Genomic DNA, 20422 nt, shown 5'->3' with positions numbered 1-20422 from the left:
CTGCTCATGTTCTTTCAGCAACATTGTTTCATCACTGCCAGGAGTCACCCCAACACCTGCTATCCCCTATCATAGCATAAGGTCGCAACAAGAAAGAGAGAGGCTTGTGCTTTGTGAAGCCTGATCCTGCGCATGTTTACTCAGAAGTCAATCCCAATGAGTTCAATGAGAATACTGAGAAGTATTCCTGCATAGGACTCTAGCCTTAGCTCCTTTTATTTCATACAACAGTAACCTGAAGAAGGGCTTTTTCACTGCTATGTTTTCCATTGTAAGAGACTTACAAAAAAATAATGGTCAATTTCAGCATTACAGGTCAATTTCAGCATTAACAACAGAAGCATCCAAAAGCTATTTGATATTGAAAATTAACAAAACACTAGTGAGTCGTGACAGTACACCCCTGAAGGGTAAGCAGTAAATAGCCTGAGATGGGGTTAATACTAACCCAGGTAAGATGGATCAAACCCATATGGCATCCTAGAAATGCAGATTCCCTTCTTTCTTCAAGTATAGGAAGAAAGCAGCCAGGGAAAGGGGCATAGATCCAAGTTTTTCATTGTTTTTGAAACCAGCATCTGCAGGTCACCTCTCAAAATAGTGGTAAACAGCTGTGTTCTGATATGTGCTCTGCCTGCCAAGTATCCTTACACAACTCCCACAGAGTGGAAGCAGGAGCTCCCCTCCAGCTAGGTTAGGATATCAAAAGTAGTTAGAAGACTGGTCACCTCTCCCCTCAAAGGGACAAATGAACGATCACTCTAGAGGTACAACAGAGATTTCACTCATTTAATTTGATTCCTTAGCCCTTTATATGAACTCAGCTGTCTGCTATCCAAGTAAAACTGCAGAGAGCTACAGAAAGTTCCAGATTTTTAGTTCATTCCCGCCCCCACCCTTGCCAGCGCTCCCCTTGCCCTTTTAACAGAAAAAGCCAGGCAACTTGACAACTCATTCTAGAAGACTGTCAAGGTCTTTGGCCCATCTTCTTCAGAGTACGATTCAGCTGAAAGAGAGAGAGACATAATTACAAAGGAATTCTGTGGGAGAAACACAGACTTCTCTCCAGTGCTACCACCCCAATTATGCATTCCCCAGTCACGGGTCTGTGCACTCTGCAAGAACACAGAGGACAGAAGTGGGGGAAATTAAAAGTAAACCCCATATAGACTCTACCAAGATGGAGAGATCTGAGGTCAGACCACAGAAGAGTTCAAACATCAAATGGAAGTTTGCATAAATCGTATCAGTTGCAAGGGATTGCAGGCGTATTTAGTCCTAAAATCAGCAGTGAGAGGCTTCCCTAGAGCAGAAGCGACTAACTTGTGGCCCTCCCATGCTATTGGACAATAACTCCCATCAGCCCCAGCCAGTGTAGGGCCACAGGCTCCCCACCCCTGCCTTAGAGATACATCACTTCTAAAAGGTGCTCATCCAGCTTCTTAAAACAAAACCATGCAGTCTCCATGTTCTTGAAGTTGGAGGACAGATAGCTAGACTGAAGGAGCTGCATAAAACCTGTACCCACTGCTTCAGATTGTTCCCTCAAGGTTGTTTTGCTCTTTTGGACTGCCTTTTAGAGTTCTTAATGCCACTATATTCTCCTCCATATTAAGCTACTTATTCCCATTCCCTATTCCTTAATATAGCACCCATTTTAAAAAACACACACCCTTTATTGCTCTTCTATAAATATTGCCTGTATATAACAGCACGCAAAACATACAGTACTCCAGGGTTCCCATGCCCATTGTTCCATGTCAATGCAGCTCCAATAGACCTTCTTCATGTGAGCAAGAACGCAATGGCTATTTTCCGCTCACAGAGCTTTCATTCCTTCAGATGTATTCCTGGGGATGTAGTGACCTCTCCAGGAGACCTGGAGCAACCACACCATGTTCCCCTTTGCTCACAGGAGGAGGGAAGGTGACTTTAGGAGAACTCCCTCCGCTCACAGAAAGATGGCAGCAAGGCCATCTATGTCACCATTTCTGGCATTCATGGCAGTGCTTTTTAGATTTCACTTCGCCCTTTACAGAAATACACAGACACACACGCCTTTCCCAGACTCTGGCTGAAAGGGTACGGAAAGGCAACCATTTTGTACTTGTACTTAACTCTTGTCAAATTTTGCAAATGATATGTTTAGATACATTTTTCAGTGAATTTCCCCGTTCCTTCAGCCATTAGCTTACCTCCTCAAACTTATGGATCTGGCGGATGAAAAAATCTCCATAACGGCGAGCAACCTTTGTGTCTGCAATATGGATCATATCCTGCCAGAAGATAGGCAACAGTAAGGAACAGCCCAGAGTTGCTAACAGGGACAGTTTGGTATTTTCACCCTTGCCTGGACCTAGGGATATTTTTCAGATTGTCTTTCTGCATACTGAACGATGCTCTCCCCAGTCAGACCCACCTGGCACCAACATTAACATATTTTTGGTGCCAGGTTGACTGAATCTGACTATTTGGTTATCTTGGCCCATACACTATGATGTTTATTTTTTGTTGTTTTATTATGTTATCAAGTTTTTTAAATTATTCCTGGTGGATAGTGTTATTTTACTAATTTTTTTTTGTATTCCTCACTTTCCGTGAGTCACCTAGAGACAGTTGTATGACACGACAGATAAATAAAATACTCCACACTAAAAAAATGAAAAACTTGTCAGGTAATAAGGCAGCATTCTTCGACCAATGCTTTCTCAATTTGAGACAGGGCCATGAGCCTTGTATTCACCCTTCTCCCTAGGAAATTGGTCTATTTTTTTTAAAAAAAAGGGATGGGGAAGACAGTCTCTCTGATTCTGTGTATGCTATTAGATTATTTTACACAGTTCTGCTTCAAACCTGCAGTGTAACTGCAACCAAGCAGATGTGAATGGGAGCAGATTTGATGATGACATATATCAGGTATGGGGATGTGGTCCCCCAGATGCTGTGGGACTCCCAACTCCCATCAAGCATGGCCAATGGTCAGGGAGTCAGGAGTCCAACTACAACTGGAGGACCACATGGTCCCCGTTCCTGGTGTACTTGCCCTAAAGTATATACATTTAATCCGATGCATTTGCAAGAAATGAACTGATAGGAAAAAACTGGGCTAGTGAGGATAGCTGAATTTCTAAAGGTGGGAGAGAATGGAACTCTCTTGGGCAAGATTTGCAGGAGCCAGTAACTTTGTCCCTTTTTGAATGAAAGTGCTGGTATGGGAAAATAAAGTACCTCCTGTGGGAGGTGGCACTGTGAATTTAAAAAAGCACGCTGTGTGTATTCTTGGGAGAACCTCTCACCCCTGCTTTTGCTGGCTTAGGCTGCAATCCAGTACTTGTCTACTCGAAAGCAAGCACCATTTGGTTCAATGAGACTCACTCCCAGGTAAGTGTGTACTCGATTGCAGCCTTAGACATAATTTCTATCCCTGGCCCTCCATAAAATGGAGAGCTCATTTCTAGATGGCGACTCTAGTGACTGCCTGGAGATGGGCCTTCTAGGAACTATGTAGGAAGCTGCCTTAGACCACTGGCCCGTGTAGCTCAGTGCTGTCTACTCTGACTGGCAGTAGCTCCCCTGAGCTTCAGGCAGGAGCTTTTCCCAGCCCTACCTGGAGACATCAGGGATTGAACCTGGGACCTCCGGCATGCAAAGCAGATGCTCTGTTACTGAGCTACAGTCCTACTATGTCATCTGTCAAGCCTGGAAAGCTTCTTATAAGGGATGGAGAGACAAGAACTGACGGATGGTAATGGATGTACCTTGTCAATGTAGAAGTCCACCTCAGAGGCTGACTGGAACTCCCCATCCAGGGCAGAGATGCCGCTTGTCCAGACCAGGTTCTTCATCTTGTGTTTGAAGACCAGCAACTGGATGCGGAACTCCTGCTCCGTCAGGTCTAGGAAGCCAGCCAGCTTGGCAACAGGCATAGTGGTGTAGAGCTTTAGGAAGCTGCGGATGGTGGAAAGCTGGGCTTGCTGCTGGACTTCATCGGCAAAGACCTTCAGCTGCTGCAGGAAAGGCTCCTTATGGTAGTTGGGTTGCACATTGTCATAGGTGGGGACCACAGGAGAGAGGAACTTGGGACAGGCATAGCTGAAGAGCTCTTCATACACTTGAGGGTCACCCTTCTGCATACGCAGCATCCTGTCCCCATATTTCTCTCGGAGCTGTAGGTGAATGCTTTCATCGATGCGCATAGGATACATAGTGAGAGCAATGGCCAGAAGGGCATGCATCTGCTCATTTTGTTTGTTAATCTGCAACACAAAGATCATTAGAAACATTCAATTCTCTGTTTTCGATTTGCACATAAAGGACTAATGCAATGTAGCAGCCAAAAGACTAAGCGGCAGAAGTCTCTAGTCAAATCTCACCTCTGCTTTGCATTCACAGGTAACCTTTAGAGAGACAGAAATAGACTAGACAAGACACACACCTTGATCTTCCAGTATTAAACTGAAAGCTACTGTTGGTCATTTCATTCCATGGATGCAGATAATGGAATCACTCTTGTCCCATATTTCTACAGGAGAGCCTATACACTCGCGTTGGTCGTTAGAGTGGCCACTGGTTCAACGTAATTCCAGAAATGCCAATAAGGAGTACCTTGGGATCATGCTTGCTTGGTGACCTTAGGTAAGCTATACTTAAGAACATTTTAGATGTTCATAAATGTTTTTCATGGCTCTAAATATGTATTTTAATTGTAAGTGTATTGTTTTGCAAATTTGCTATTTTCCAGACTCCTTTGGAAAGAAAGGCAGGATAGATGTTTAATGAATGAATGAACAAATAAATATCTTGGAATCTTCCCCGCACCCCCAGCTGCAGAATAGGAGTAATGCTACTGAGCTACCCTAGAGGGCTGTGTAAAGATTAATAACATACATAAAACACTTTGTAAAAATATTACTGCATGAACCTAAGTGAATAACATGGTGCATTATGGCTTAGTAACTTGTTTGACTTTTATAATAAAGTTGGGTAGCAGCCCAGAAATGTTTGTGTGGGGAAAGTGTCTCAGGAAAGCTTCCTCTGGCTAACATATAGGTCTTCAATGCTCTGAACCAACACACCTACAAAGATCACCCTGTTTGCCCACCTATTCTCACTCTCCAATCCTCCCCTCCTGACCAGTTCCCTGCCCCCAAACAATAGGTCTCTTCTTTGAGAACTGAGCTCTGAAAGCAGACCTATTAAAATAAGTTTAATTTGTATGCTGTATTTCGGCAGTACCTACAGATATGATAATAGCATCCAAAGCAGACTCTTCCCACTACAAGGAGACAGATGGTAACACAGAGGAACATAGTAAGCTGCCTTACATTGAATCAGATCATTGGTCCATCTATCTCAGTATTGTCTACACTGACTGGCAGTGGCTTTCCAGGGCTTCAGGCAGGATACTCTCCCAGCTCTACTTGGAGATGCCAGGGACTGAACTTGGGACCTTCTGCATGCAAGGCAGATGCTCTACCACTGAGCTATGGCCCTTCCGTAAAGATGGAATGGCCACGGTTAAGAGTGAAGCAGGAAGATTTTAGACCGATGCACTCACATATTGTTAATATGTCTTAGCGGGAAAGGATCATCAACTGTAATACCCAATATGAACTCATTAGTTTTAGGGCTCCAGAGAGAAGACTCAACACAGTAATAAAGAGGACAAATGTTTTGGCAGACCAGAACTAAGAAGCTGTTGCGGGAGTAGGAATCAACTTTGAAAGTAGCATCATTATAGTGAAGTGGAGAAGGAACAACGCACACAGAGCATCACAGCTAGTATCAAAGACAGAGCAGAGGGAGTGAGCAATGCAACAAGAGACAAGGACAGATTAGCAAAAGAAAGCCTTGAATGTGAAGACTGAGTTTGATGTATCCAGGGCAGACAATATGGAGCCAGGGAGAAGCTAGCTCCTGAAAGCTTTTATCAGCTGCATTCTGGGTGAGTATGGCAGCTGATGCGGGTCTCATGAAAGCCAGATCAAGTTTAACTCCAGGTACTATAACATGTTTGTTAAAAACATCATAATCTGATTAGAACATTGGTTAGAAAAAACAATAAAGTTGCAATCTTGGTGCAGTCTGTCTAAGCACAATGGGACTTACTTCTGAGTAGATATGCATTAAATTATTCTGTAAGTAGGGGAGCATGGCCTGGTTTACACATAACACTAAGACATGGTTTGCATGGGCAAACCCAGCCCAGCAGGCTAACCATGGTTTGTTTTCTGCCAACAAATTACAATGTGAAGCCAAGACTTGTTGCCGGCTTATGAACCACGGCTTGTTTTAACTATGGTAAAGAGTTATATCTGAACCGAACACCTTGCTTAACCACAATATGTTTGGCCACCTCAGCTGCTCACCATGCTACAAAACCATGAGACGAGAGCAGCTGGAAAACAAACCAAATTTCAGACAAATAAACCATGGCTTGTCTTCTCATCCATGAGATAAAATGGTTCATTGAACAAACCATAGTTAAAACAAATAATGGTTTAGCCTATGTGCAGACACAGCCTATATCTGGCAGGAATAACCAACAGCATCAAGAAAAAGAGAACATTTTGCAAAGTGCAACCGTCCATCAAGTAACATGGGAGATGAATGGCTTCAGGGCATCTTACCATTTCATATTTGTAGGTTGTCCTCTGGAACATGCTCTTGGTCCTCTGAATATACAGGAGGATATTTGCAAAGACACGGATGGCGTCTTGGTAGCGTCGCATCATGAGGTATGCAAAGCCTACATAGTAATAGGTAGTGACCTGGCATTCTGGCACTCGTGAATACATACTCTGAGAAGGAAAAAAATCCAAGTAAGACGTCGGGGTGTGTGTGTCCTCTTCAGTTACTACTGATTACAGCTTTCTTTCTATTTTTTGCACAAAGGATATGGTGGAGGGAGCCTGCTCCAGGTTCCTTCTATTGGGAAAGTTCAGTGGTAGACAGCAGCAAGGCCTTCTTTGTGGGGGCCCCAAAGTGGTGCGATGGAGTATCTCCATATTTTTAAACCAGCCTTAGGGTTTAATACACTATTTTATTCTGGTTTTACACTGGGCCCGATTGCTGTCTTTTTAACAGGTGTAACATTTTAGTTGGTTTGCTAGCTATCTTGAATATACACTATAATTGATTTATTTTTAAAAGGTCCTTCCACCAGTATGTAAGAGGAGAAGGGGTATGGCTAGACATACAAGCATATACACTTAACAGTTCCACAGTTCTAAGACCTCACATTGGGTTGAGAATTCAACGTACTTGGCCATATAGGCTGACAATGCCATTAGCGCTAAGATATATTTATCTACCAGTGTATCCTTCTTGACAAGAAAGTTGAAAGCTTAAAAACAGCTACTATGACAAGCAGCAACAATTCTGGCAACACTGGAGCTGTTCATTTTGGGCTCAGCCCATATCGCTAAAGTGTAAATTCAGCACAACTGCTTTTCATTAAGACCAGCCTCTTTGTGTGTACATTATGTGCATGCATTATTCAGAACCAGATGTTCATGGAAATATGATTTTTTTTTTTTAGCAGTTAGAAACGTGGCAGTGGGAAAGGACGGTTAAGGAGTAGGTAGCGCCTTAGATGGAGAATGCAACTGCCAGTGATGAAAACAAGAACAGGTCATATCTGTAGATTGTTCTCTCTAGAACATGTGCTTGGTCGTCTGAATGATACTGGAGAGGACACAGATAGTACCATGCTATTAAGGACACAATGCCCATAAAAATAGGAAGCCTAACACTCAGATATTTAAGAGCATTAGCTCTGGGAATGAAAGAATAGAACAAGGCAGAGCTTTTGAAGGACTCTTTGAATATTTTCAAACACATGCCTCCAATTTGATAGCAAAAATGTGATTTTCAAAAGAGCTAGATTCTCAAAACTCCAAGGTTTTTGAGTTGTGTGCTAGGGGACCAGGCATGGAAGGGAAGACAAATGATTTTGCATGATACCCTCCTAATTACTCCTTTTAATTAGGTACTACCTACTGCTTCCCAGCCATCTTACCCTTTTCCCACTGCCATGTTTCTCGCTGCTTAGGAAACTACCTCCACACACAACACTTAAAGGGGGGAATGTAGATTCTATATTTGGCACACATAGCAGCAGAGGAGAGGACGGCATCCGGACCTCATCAGCTGCACAATCCTTCTTGAGATCCAGAGGACACCTCAACATTGAAAACAAAATAGCCCAGAACAGACTATTCTTTTTTTAATGCTATGGCAGTTGGCAGTATTTAAGTAAGACCTGGGCTCTGTTACCTTCTTGTTGAGCTCAATGTTCTCCAAAACCTTGATGGCTTGGTAGTAATCTCCCAGGAGCGAATGGAGGCGCAGCAGGCCCACAAGACTAAAATAGCCTAACATCTTATAGAGAGAGTGGCGACCATACTCCCCAGCTACACTCTCAGGGTCACCTGGGGGAGAAAAATAGTGTTTGCATACTTCATAGGAATTTTAAAAGGCTGCTGTCTACATTACAGAGTAAGGGAGAAGAGAAGAGATGCAATTTTCAACATGTTACCTTTGTTCACAATCATCTTGAAATAATTAGACTTTCTACATAGGAAGTTATCCAGTCACAGTTTATTTAGACTTGTGTTAATGGAGGCCAGATAATCCAAAGTGTTCAAAGAACACTAACAGTAATTTGCTTGAACATTTACTAGTTCCATTGAGGCATTAGAGGCATCAGCTCCTCCTGTCTGGACGAGCATCGCTAATACCCGCATTAATCAGTTTGAAATAAGTACTACGCTCTGCTTTTGTACTTACAATTGCTACTTCATAAGTGCACACCGAGTGAAAAAAAACCATTTTAACATGCATAGGAAGTGATAATGAGTAAAGAACAGTCTGATCTATGTTTGTTCACAAGTAAAACCCAGCTGTTTTAATTAGAATTACTTTCAAGTAAATATGGAAAGAACCATGGCAGTGATGCAGAACCTGTGGGCCTCCAGAGGTCGATGGACTAAAAATCCTACCATGCTTGACTGTTGGTCATACAGACTGGGGCTGATGGGTACTGGAGTCCAACAACATCTGGACAGCCACAGCTTCTACCCCTGGATTATGGCCTAAAGCTGCAGACCTAAGCATACTTAACAGGCAGTAAGGCTGCAATCCTAGTCCTATGGAGATAAACCCCATTGGTAAGACTTAGTTCTGAATAGAGTAGGTTAGGATGGCGCTGTAAGTAAGACTTACTGCTGAGTAAGCCTGCTGAAGACACTGTAAGTATGTTGGAATGGAAATACCTGATCTCGAGCATGCAATTTACTAGTTCCACTGAACTTATCCTGCCTTTCTCCCATCATGGAAACCAAGGCAGGTAACACATGGTTCCAAGACGGCCAAGCAACAAAAAGGTCCAGACCTGCTTAGTTTTAGCAAGGTGATTGCTTCAAGTGCCTTCAGACTATAAGCTGGGACCTCTTCACTCCTTTTCTTTTTTTTAAACTTCTGCCCTCATTTCCTCCTTACCTCCACTAGTGTAGACCTCTAGCTGCCGATTGATGTTGGATTTGTCCACCAGGGAGTGCAACACATTGAGAACACTGTGGACATTCCAGATCTTGGGGTTTGAACGCAAGAATTCGATCTCTTCTTGAGACTTCTTGGCCATCTTGCAGCGGTACTGACTGAAGGATTGGAACTGTGCAGAGATAGAGAGGAAGATGCAAGAGCAAATAGGGTCAGTATACATGTTTGCTTCAGATACTCTGTGCATGAAGGCAGGAAAAAATCTCACATTAATAAGGATTAAGAGTTACTCAGAGCAAGGATGGAGGAAAGGCTATTTAGTAACATGCATGTCTAAATACCAGAGTTCTCTAAGCAATAATAAACTAAATGGTATTTTAAAGAATAAAACTTTTGAGCAAGAAAACCTCCCAGAGTGTTCTTTGTTACCCAGAAGTTAAACTGCAGCTACAAGAATGGAGTGGGAGGAAAAGGAACATGGGAATATGGACAGAACCCACACTTTAAGCAACAAACTTACCCAAAGCCACTAGCAACACACTTAAGTCATTTTCTGTCTAATATACCCATATTCTGTATCAAGGAAAGTCAGATTCTGGACACAGAATAAAACATACAAGCCACACAAGATTCTATACAATTTGCAGTGTAAGCCTATGTAAGCTCCACTGAATTCAACAGAATTTCCTCTCAGATTAGTAAGTACAAGGGTGCAGCTTTAATCAAAGGTATCTAAGAAGTGCTAAGAGCCAAGTACAGCAACAATGTACAGAAGCCTCAACCAAAAGACAATAGGACTCTCTGTTGTTTTTGAAGGCTGGAACATATACTGCTAAGCCTGCATGCTTTCCAGCTGATTGTAGCTAAGTTGTGGCTTTTAAACCATTAGCTATCATACCTGATAGATGAATTCATCAATGATATCCCAGAGCCATTGGTTGGGCAGTTCCAGGGGAGCTGGTCCATCTGCATCTAGAGAAGAAAATTCACAAGGAATTTATAGTGCTGGAGAGGGTAAGAGAGCACTCCCAAACCCTTGTTGTTGCCTGCTAGAGGGGGCTCAGATACAGCAGAATACTGCTGCCACAGAGGCCCTTACTGCACCCATCTAGAGCTTGGCATGCATAAAACTACCATTGGCAGTATTCCTACCAGTAGTAGCAAGCACAGCGCTCCAAACCAGGGTGTTCTGGGTGGGGGGCAGAGCTGGCTATGGATCCACAGCTGCTCCATTACCCTGAGAAGGGCCCAATCTGGAGACTTCCGGGAAGGGTGACTTAGCCTGTGCCTGCTTTTGGGACGGGCTCCCGCCGCAAAAGAAGCTTATTCAGATATAAATCAGTCAAAACTTTTTTTTTTTGACTGATGAAACTTCTCCCGGGCAGGGAGAAACGAAGAGATTAACCTCAAAGCCTATTTTTGTTGGGAGGACTAGATTTCATTGATTTATGAGACGTGGTCCAGCCGACAAAGGAGGACGGATTTTCAACAAGCTCTATCTGATAAAGCGACACGTTCATCTTTTCTTTAGAGAGAGAACGGACTAACAGGCAAGCACCCTTCTTTCTATATTTTTTTACTTGACTTAAACTGTTGCAGTAAAAGGAGATTTGCCAGATTGATCGGCTTTGGACATCTTTCCGGTGAGCTATAACTCTTCTCTGCTATGCACTAATTAACAGCTTATCTCTGTTTTTGTTGCAAAAAGCTGTCCTGGATTTGCATTCTAAAGATATACACAGAAGAGAGATTTCTATTCCTGATTTCTATTCTGAAGAATATTATATTGTCTGAGACTACTCTCTTTTTGGTTTATTTTATTTTGACGAATCTGTTTCCTGACGACGCCATTAATTGTTTCGATCCTGGGAACTACATTTTGTTTTCCTAAGCATAGTGAGATAAGGCTGGCTGCTCTGTTTATACTGTGATGTCATCAAGTTTGGAGTATTAACCCAATTGTTGCTGAAATAAGAAGTGGTTCTCTTATATTTTTCTTTTAAAATGGCAATCAAGAAAGTGGCTGAGAATCTGGAAGTAACTAGGTTTCAGAAAATAATGGATGAGATTGAGATAACGAAACGAACCCTGCGACAGGGTTGTAAGGAGCTGAAAATTGAATTGTGCAAAATGATCCAGGAGTTTAAAGAAATAGGGGTCCCTGTGAGAGAGGAGACCCTGGAGCCTGGAACAAACGTGGAACAGGAAAAAGATTTGGAATTTATGGATTTTAGAAATAAAATCTACTGTTTGGAATTCAATGTTATCTCTGAAGAAATTAATGAAGATATTAGAGATAAAGTTATCAATGGCATGGACAATCTTCTGGACTGGAATGATGTGATGGAGCCTAATATAGAGAAAACCTATGGAATTAACTGCAGCCATGTGACAAGGGAAAAACTTTCAAGAGATGAGCCAGTACATTTTGTAAAAAAGAACAGAGATATGATTTTACTGCAGTATTCCAGCAACCTATTCAGAATGGATGGCAAGAAAATATTTAGGATAGAGGAAATTCCCATTAGACTCTTACTATATGACTATGGTTATGACAGCAAGATTATTACGGAATACTGATAATGGAAGATTGGACACTGAAATTACTGGAGTTAACAAGACTATTGAAGATGGAAGATGGAAGATGGAACTAATAGGGATAATAGAATAATGGCTATTGAAATTATTGAACCTAACAGATTCTGATGAGATGGATTAATCGAAATGTTTATTTTGACTATGGTTATGACAATAAGATTATTATAATTATTAATGAGATGGATTAATCGACATGCTTATCTGGAGAAAAATTGATAGATATATTTCTTAAAGAATTGAAACCTCTCTTTGACTTTTTGTGGAAAGAATAAAGTAATGTTTATGAGATTTGATGATTAAGTAAGATAACTACTGGAGGAAAGTGATTTTATAATATGATTTAAGAGACAGGATTGTTATACATTGTAGACCTATAACTGATTTGATCTGTGACAAATGGGAAGTTAATATTTCTATGGTTATGACAGCAAGATTATTACGGAATACTGATAATGGAAGATTGGACACTGAAATTACTGGACTTAACAAGACTATTGAAGATGGAAGATGGAAGATGGAACTAATAGGGATAATAGAATAATGGCTATTGAAATTATTGAACCTAACAGATTCTGATGAGATGGATTAATCGAAATGTTTATTTTGACTATGGTTATGACAATAAGATTATTATAATTATTAATGAGATGGATTAATCGACATGCTTTTCTGGAGAAAAATTGATAGATATATTTCTTAAAGAATTGAAACCTCTCTTTGACTTTTTGTGGAAAGAATAAAGTAATGTTTATGAGATTTGATGATTAAGTAAGATAACTACTGGAGGAAAGTGATTTTATAATATGATTTAAGAGACAGGATTGTTATACATTGTAGACCTATAACTGATTTGATCTGTGACAAATGGGAAGTCAATATTTTACTTTTTATTTTTTTTTGTCTAACTATTTTTGATTTTGTTTTTTGTCTTTGAATGTTTTATGGTTTTGTTATGTATGTTTTATGAAAATCTGAATAAAAATTATTGTAAAAAAAAAAAGAAGGGCCCAATCTGGGCCCCTCAGCTACAACAGCCTTGAAGTGGCATAGCTAATTCCCCCATTGCTTTCAGTGTGTGTATGTATGGGGGGGATTAAATATAAAATGTTCTGTTGACCTGAAAAGCTCAGCCAAATAGACATCAACATTGGTGTATATGTGTAGGATTACATTCTACATTGATTAAACCCGCTCCTAGTATATAAACTACCTTGTTTTCTCTTCCACAATAAAACCCAAGAACTTATACGTAGCTATTGGTATCCTAGGAACTCACTGAGAATATAGTTGAATAAATTGCAGTAGTTGTAATAAGACTCAAATCTCTGTTCCAAAGATGGACCACCCTGCAATAAAAGAAAATAAAAAGAGTGAAGATTATATGCAGTTTAGCATTTAATCTCCTAGGCTTCAAGAACTTATATGAGCATCTCACCTAATGATAACCCCAAGTCAAGACAATTCAAAAGAGTTCCAGGGTGGATAAGCAACTGAACAAGCAAATTCACTTTTCATCAGCTGATACTTACACTGACTTTAGCATAGATGTGTCTGTAATACAGCTCCTTGTATAAAATCAGGAAGACCGCATCTTCAAGGAAAGACAGATATATTACTTTATTTAAAATATGTGCAACCCATCTTTCCACCCAATGAGCTGACGTAATTTCACACAGCCTTTTTAGCTTGGTGCTCATCACCTGCTGATGGGAGCTGTAGTCCAAAATAACTGGAGGACCCCAGGTTGGTGAAGGCTGATTGAAAGCAATTTAACATAAGATCAAGACCCCACCTAAATACAAAAGCCTTTCCAATCAACAGTAGTAAAAAACAGAAAAGGTGCAGTAAACATGTAACCGAATAACGCTCAGCAAATAAAATTAGTGCCGCAAGGGTGAGGCTGTGCTGGAACCATCAAGGGGCAAGATTTCCACAAGCCTTGCCCCACCCTCTCTGCCTGGACCCTTATAAGAAGGAGCTGCAAACTTAGTGGTACTGCTGCAGGAATGAGGCTGTGCTGGAATCATCAAGGGGCAAACCTTTCCATCTGCCTGTTCCCCTAACCCCTGCTCTTTCTGGGAACTGCCCTTTACCAGGAACATGAATGTATTTGTCTTTCAGTAGTTGCTTTTTTAAAATATTAAGATTTTGTTATCTTAAAGTTTTGTAAATTGTATTGTTCTTTTCTTACTTGCATTTGTGTGTATTCTTTGTTAGCCTCTTTGAAGGCTGTTTTGGCCAAAGGCAGCATAGAAATAAACCATAGCATAGCAGCAGGATGAAACATCCTTGGGCAGAGCTGGGCAAGGCAGTTTAGCTGCATATGCTAGATGATTCTCATGATAAAAAAGAAAGTGTTTCTCTCGAAATGATGGAAACATAGAAGTCATCTTCCTTGGGCTTAGAAAGGCATGAAGGTAGTGGGAAGCTGCAATAACAGAATCACAGAATAATAGAGTTGGAAGGGGCCTATAAGGCCATCGAGTCCAACCCCCTGCTCAATGCAGGAATCCAAATCAAAGCATTCCCAACAGATGGCTGTTCAGCTGCCTCTTGAACGCCTCCAGCATCGGAGAGCTCACTACCTCCCTAGGTAATTGGTTCCATTGTCATATGGCTCTAACAGTTAGGAAGTTTTTCCTGATGGCCAGTTGAAATCTGGCTTCCTGCAACTTGAGCCCATTATTCCATGTCCTGCTCTCTGGGATAATTGAGAAGAGATCCCGGCCCTCCTCTATGTGACAACCTTTCTTGTACAGTAGGGCCCCGCTTTCCAGCGTTCCGCTGATGCGGCGGCTTTCAATTAGGGGAAATTCCCCGTTTTAAAGCCGATTTTGTGGTTTTTCAGCATTTTGCAGCATTTTCGCGCGACGCGGCCCATTATAGTCAATGGGTTCCGCTTTACGGCGATTTCCGCTTTACGGCGGGGGCCTGGTTCCTAACCCACCGTATAAGCGGGGCCCTACTGTACTTGAAGAGTGCTATCATATCTCCCCTCAGTCTTCTCTTCTCCTGGCTAAACATGCCCAGTTCTTTCAGTGTCTCCTCATAGGGCTTGGTTTCTATCCTTGTTGCACTCCTCTGAACCTGTTCTAGTTTGTCTGCATCCTTCTTGAAGTGCGGAGACCAGAACTGGACGCAGTACTCAAGATGAGGCCTAACCAGTGCTGAATAGAGGGGAACTAATACTTCACACGATTTGGAAACTATACTTCTGTTAATGCAGCCTCATATAGCGTTTGCCATTTTTGCAGCCACATCACACTGTTGACATATTCAGCTTGTGATCAACGACAATTCCAAGATCCTTCTCACATGTCATATGGCTGAGCCAAGTATCCCCCATCTTATAACTGTGCATTTGGTTTCTTTTTCCTAAGTGTAGAACTTTGCATTTATCCCTGTTGAATTTCATTCTGTTGTTTTCAGCCCAATACTCCAGCCTATCAAGGCCCTTTGAATTTTCTTTCTGTCTTCCATGGTATTAGCTGTGCCCCCCAATTTTGTATCATCTGCAAATTTGATAAGCATGCTCTGTATCTCCTCATCCAAGTCGTTAATAAAAATGTTCACGAGCACTGGGCCCAGGACCGAGCCCTGTGGTACTCCACTCGTTACTTCCACCCAGTTTGAGAAGGAACCATTGATAAGCACTCTTTGAGCACGATTCTGGAGCCAACTGTGGATCCACCTGATAGTTGTTCCATCCAGCCCACATTTAGCTAGCTTGCTAATCAGAATATCATGGGACACTTTGTCAAAAGCTTTGCTGAAGTCAATATATATTATGTCCACAGCATTCCCACAGTCTACAAGGGAGGTTACCCGATCAAAAAATGAGATAAGATTAGTTTGGCAGGATTTGTTCTTCATAAATCCGTGTTGGCTCCTAGTAATCACTGCATTGTTTTCAAGGTGCTTACAAATTGACTGCTTTATAATCTGTCTATAAATAATGTAGACATAATCTAAAGGTTCATTTTTGGCCAAGAGGGAACGTGTTCCTTGGAATCCATACTGTAGTGGCCATAATTTTCTAAACTACACCAAGCAGATGGCTTTGTTCTCTACCCCACTGCCTTCTCCATTCACCTAGTCAAATACACAACACGCTGTCAAACATAACTAAACACTGTCAAACACAAGTGAGGGGGCACAGACATAAATCCAACACAAAGTAAAGCTTGCCTAAGTCCATTGCAAATGCCAAACTGTCTTGTTTTCAATTCTCTTTTTTTAAATCCAATGCAAGACAAGGGCCACAATGAACCATTTCTTTAAAGCAGAGGTGGGGAACTTGCAGCCCTCCAGATGTCCCTCAACTTCTGCTGAGCTACAAGTTCTGCATTCCTGCCTTAAGGCAAGCATTTTATTTTCTTTTTCAAATAAACTGACCAAGGGAATCAATAATACTTACCATTTCCAACTTGCGGTGCAATAGCCTCTGCCTCTGGCCATTGTGTGTTTTTGAAGAACCTTTCTGTCAGTTTGGTCCAGCTGCAACACACATAAGTGTTTAGAAAACCAAGTGCCTCTCTTTTCATTACTAAAGAGATCAAGATGCACTGTGGGGCAACAGTAGTTAAGCCATCTCTGTTGCTACTCACATTGCCTTTCCTAACTTTTTAATCAAGAATACACAGAGAAGGATTGCTGATTTTCTGGGAGAAAGAAGTCTGCTACCTATACAGATCAAAGTTACAAACAAGACTGTTCAGTTACATATGGCCGTTTGTGAGAACTGAACGGACCCCTTCAAAATGGGGTGGGAAAACAGAGCCTTCTTCAGAAGGGGCTAGAGATCTGCAATGCAGAAAGTCCCAGGTTCAGTCCCAACCCTCTCCGCTTTAAAGATCCTCAGTAGTAGAGTTTAGAAAAACTAAGAGATAACTGAGATCTTATAGAGCCATTGCCGTAGCAGTTTTGCCCAAGAGTCAGAATAAACAGAACTAGGCTAGGCAGGTAAATGGTCCAACAGTACAAAGCAGTTTCCTACAGAATCCTCAGTTACTTCCCAGAATCTATTAACAAGTGAACCATCATGCATCTTTGTCCCATCAATTATTCTATGTCTCTCAAGTGTTGATGCAAGTGACTGGATTATACCACAAGGCAGTTATATCAGCAAGCCTCATCTTTCCCTGATAAAACTGAAACCGTACCTGTTTTCATAGATGTCTTGGATCTCATACACCTTCTGATCAATGACATCACTAGATACACGACTGGCCTGCAGCTCATATACTTTCTGGTCAATCAGATCAGACACAGTCTTATGAAAGTACTGGATAAAGTTTTTTATCACCTCAGGAATCACTTGATAGGTTTGCTGTTCATACTGTCGTTCATAGGCAAGATCCTGTTTTGGATCCCCTGTGAGACCCAAAAGATGGAAGAAGGATATTAAAGCAGACTAGGAAGATGTACAACAGAGAAAGGAAGCCTGTGGCCCTCCAGATGCTGCTGAACTCCATCATCCTTGGCCATGCTGGCTGGGGCTGATGAGAGTCCAACAACACATAGAAGGCCAAAGTTTCCCCATTCCTAATGCAGAATAGTAGAAGTTTGCATTCCAGTCTTTTCACTTAGAACCCTACTGTTTTTTAACTCTTCACATTTATTTTACAAGTTTGATTTTTGCAAACATCCATGCACAAAGAACAAGATTGTTTTTAACCCAAGAAATACAAGTAAAAAAAAAATCACATATACAAAAAAAAATCCAGTTCCCAGGATACTAAATTTGCTAACATAAATAGTTATAATGCTGGTTAACCTCTCCCCATAAACAAGCCAAAGCTACAATATACAACAAGAGTGCAAACTCAGTAACAGTTTAGGAGTTGCTTTGGTCTGCCAAGATTTTCTTAGATGCGGGCTACAATCAGATCCTCCTAGTGTCTTCTTATTAATTGCAATAAATAAAAGACCACACTGAAGAAAGTAAAGCAACTAGGAAGAAGGATGCTCATCAAGTACCACAGGTAAGGTGAACTTGTGGCCCTCCAGATGTTGTTGGATTACAGCTCCCATCAGCCTCACCCAATATGGCCAATGGTCAGGGATAATACAAGTTTTAGTCCAACAATATCTAGAAGGCCACAGGTCCCCCTCATCCATGAAGTACCTAGTCTAAACTTTATACAAGAGTTATAAAATTCAACACAGCACACAGTTTAGTTCTTTTAGCAGTGGCCCAAAACATTGTTGTAGAATTCTGATGCTGACATTGCAGCTTGCAAAATTCTCTAAGCAACTCCTGTACAGCATCCCCACACTTTATTACATGCCTGTGCATATCTCACAGGAAGTCTCTTGCATACTACAGAAAAACATCTCATGTAGCACCAATCTGCTTTAAGATCAGTGTGTGGGGGTCTTTGTATTCCAAGGCTAGGGGAGGCTCATTCAGTGATGACACGTTCTCCACAGTGGAGTCCCATTTGTGGACTACCCTCCTGTTACACATGCATCCACCACCAACACTGTCATTTTGGCACGACATGAAGGTGTACCTGCTTACTAAGGCATTTTAGGTTTTTAATAAATGGTTGGTTTAGCCTTCCCCTCTGTTTAGTTCTTTTTAGTGACTTTGTTTCCTGATTCCCCCCCCCAAAGAAAACAGTTCTTTAAAAATCATGTTGTACCCTATCACTGTATGAGTAACAATGAAAGGCAGGCTATCATCTTCTTAATGTTAATAATTAAATAAGTAAATACAGTAGCAACTCACCGGTATGCATATCATAGTCTCCTGGATAAGTATAAGGATCATACGAGCCCTGAAAACAGAAAGACCAGAAAATCACTTTATCTGATACCCCCCATAACGTGTTCCTCCCTCTTCCTTACTGATAGGTGAATTCCAAGTGAACCAGGCTACAACCACTATCTAAGTGGTATACTATTGTCTCGCTGTTGTGGAAGGGGGGATGCTTCTCCGCCCAACGGACACCCTCCAGCAATACCACTCCTCTCGCGGACCCATATCATCAAAGCAACTTTGGACCTCTAAGACCCGCTACGCGAGCTATAATCATTCGCCGATCAAAATCTCGATAAGCGAACATGCTAAGCGGGTACCTCCTCGTAATCCTCCGTCGGATAGGACATGGCGGGGTTTGGGCAGCAATGAAAGAGGAACGGCACACCGTCAGGATGGGAGCCTTACAGCAAAGAAAGAGCTCCGGGCAGCAACCCGGCTTTACTTCCGGGCCGACAGGAAACCGATGGAGAAAATACTCCGGGCGAGGTGGGGGAGACCACCGGGTATTAGAAGAGCGCAGGTCTTAGTTTGGGCAAGGCTGAACACGAATTATTATGTTGGAATATTACTGAGCCACGCTGAAGGCTATGGTGGAGAATAAGTGCTTGGCATGGTCATAAGATTGGACTGGAAGGACTGAGAACATAAGGAGAGTCCTGTTGGAAAAGATCCAAAGGTACATCTAGCCCAGCATCCTATTTCCAACTGTGACCAGCCAGATCGAGGAAGCCCACAAGCAGGGCATGAAAGGAACACACTTCGTCTCTTGTTTATCACCAGTATCTGGCATTCATAGGTATACTGCCTCTAAAACTGGAGGTTCCATCTACTTGCAGTGAAAATGGGTGTAAACTGGCTCATCCAATATGAGGATTAGCCAAATCCATGGAGGATAAGGGTATCAAAGTCTACTAGCCACGATGGCTATGCTCTGCCTCCACAGCTGGGGCCAGTATGCCTCTGGGATTGACAAGTGGAGAGAGTGCTGTTGCGCTCAGATCCTGCTTGTAGGTTTCCCACAGGCATCTCGTTGCCCCCTCTGAGAACAGACTGATGGACTAGATGGGCCACTGGCCTGATCCAGCAGGACTCTTTTTATGTTTTTATGAATTTGGCTTATCCCTTTTTAAAGCTATCGAATCATGTGGTTATAAAGCCGGAAGTTGATGAGGTCTGAATCCGGTTACCGCCCCAATATCGTAGGATCATGGATGTCAACCTCGTCCTTACTTTCAAGACTCAGGAGCCAAAGCGTTGGTGAAAGTTGCGTTAGCGTCACTTAATCAGGGTAGTTATAGGGGACGAAGGAATAAAACTGATTGGCTCTTACAACTGTCAGTTTCCCCCTTTGTTTCTCGGTGTCCGAGAGGATGTTTGTCGCGTAGAGGAAACCGTGTTCATTGGTTGAGTGCAGTCCAGAGTTAGTCCAAATGGTTCTCTTATAAAACTTCAGGTTTCCAATTGCAGGTAGGAGAAACTACCATGTGCGGGGCACGAGCGGCAGAAATTAATAGCAGAGGGTCTTGCGGCATCTTCAAGACTAACGCATTTATTAAT

The 20422-nt window shown here is 42.0% G+C and overlaps 1 protein-coding gene across 3 annotated transcripts; it reads right to left on the bottom strand.

The window, feature by feature from the left end:
- Window positions 1-188: 188 nt before the first annotated feature.
- Window positions 189-20127, bottom strand: EIF3L (eukaryotic translation initiation factor 3 subunit L). Of its 3 annotated transcripts, none has more exons than XM_061639087.1 (13): window positions 20096-20127; window positions 18833-18881; window positions 17262-17472; window positions 16517-16596; window positions 13629-13690; window positions 13376-13445; window positions 10400-10473; window positions 9502-9673; window positions 8278-8432; window positions 6630-6800; window positions 3759-4256; window positions 2196-2276; window positions 189-1006 (listed from the first exon to the last, which is right to left on the bottom strand). In XM_061639087.1, the coding sequence occupies exons 2-13, from the start codon at window positions 18840-18842 to the stop codon at window positions 968-970; spliced, it is 1623 nt and encodes a 540-aa protein (XP_061495071.1). In that variant the 5' UTR covers window positions 18843-18881; window positions 20096-20127; the 3' UTR covers window positions 189-967. The 3 variants fall into 3 exon arrangements, with proteins under 3 accessions (XP_061495071.1, XP_061495070.1, XP_061495072.1); XM_061639086.1 differs by lacking the exon at window positions 20096-20127 and adding an exon at window positions 19183-19321; XM_061639088.1 differs by lacking the exons at window positions 16517-16596; window positions 18833-18881; window positions 20096-20127 and having other exon boundaries at window positions 17262-17340.
- Between the last annotated feature and the right edge of the window lie 295 nt (window positions 20128-20422).

Source organism: Rhineura floridana, chromosome 8 (genome assembly GCF_030035675.1).
Source record: "Rhineura floridana isolate rRhiFlo1 chromosome 8, rRhiFlo1.hap2, whole genome shotgun sequence".
In the NCBI taxonomy this organism is placed as follows: Eukaryota; Metazoa; Chordata; class Lepidosauria; order Squamata; family Rhineuridae; genus Rhineura; species Rhineura floridana.
This window is presented reverse-complemented; position numbering and strand designations above follow the sequence as displayed.

Bases quoted from the DNA above. Each gene is read 5' to 3' on its own strand.
- EIF3L (XM_061639086.1), bottom strand. From the start codon at position 19,212: ATGTCCTATCCGACGGAGGATTACGAGGAG. The intron at 16,597-17,261 runs GTACGGTTTCAG...TGTGTGTTGCAG, and splicing joins CAAGACATCTATGAAAACAG to CTGGACCAAACTGACAGAAA. The intron at 13,446-13,628 runs GTAAGTATCAGC...CTTTTATTGCAG, and splicing joins ACATCTATGCTAAAGTCAGT to GGTGGTCCATCTTTGGAACA.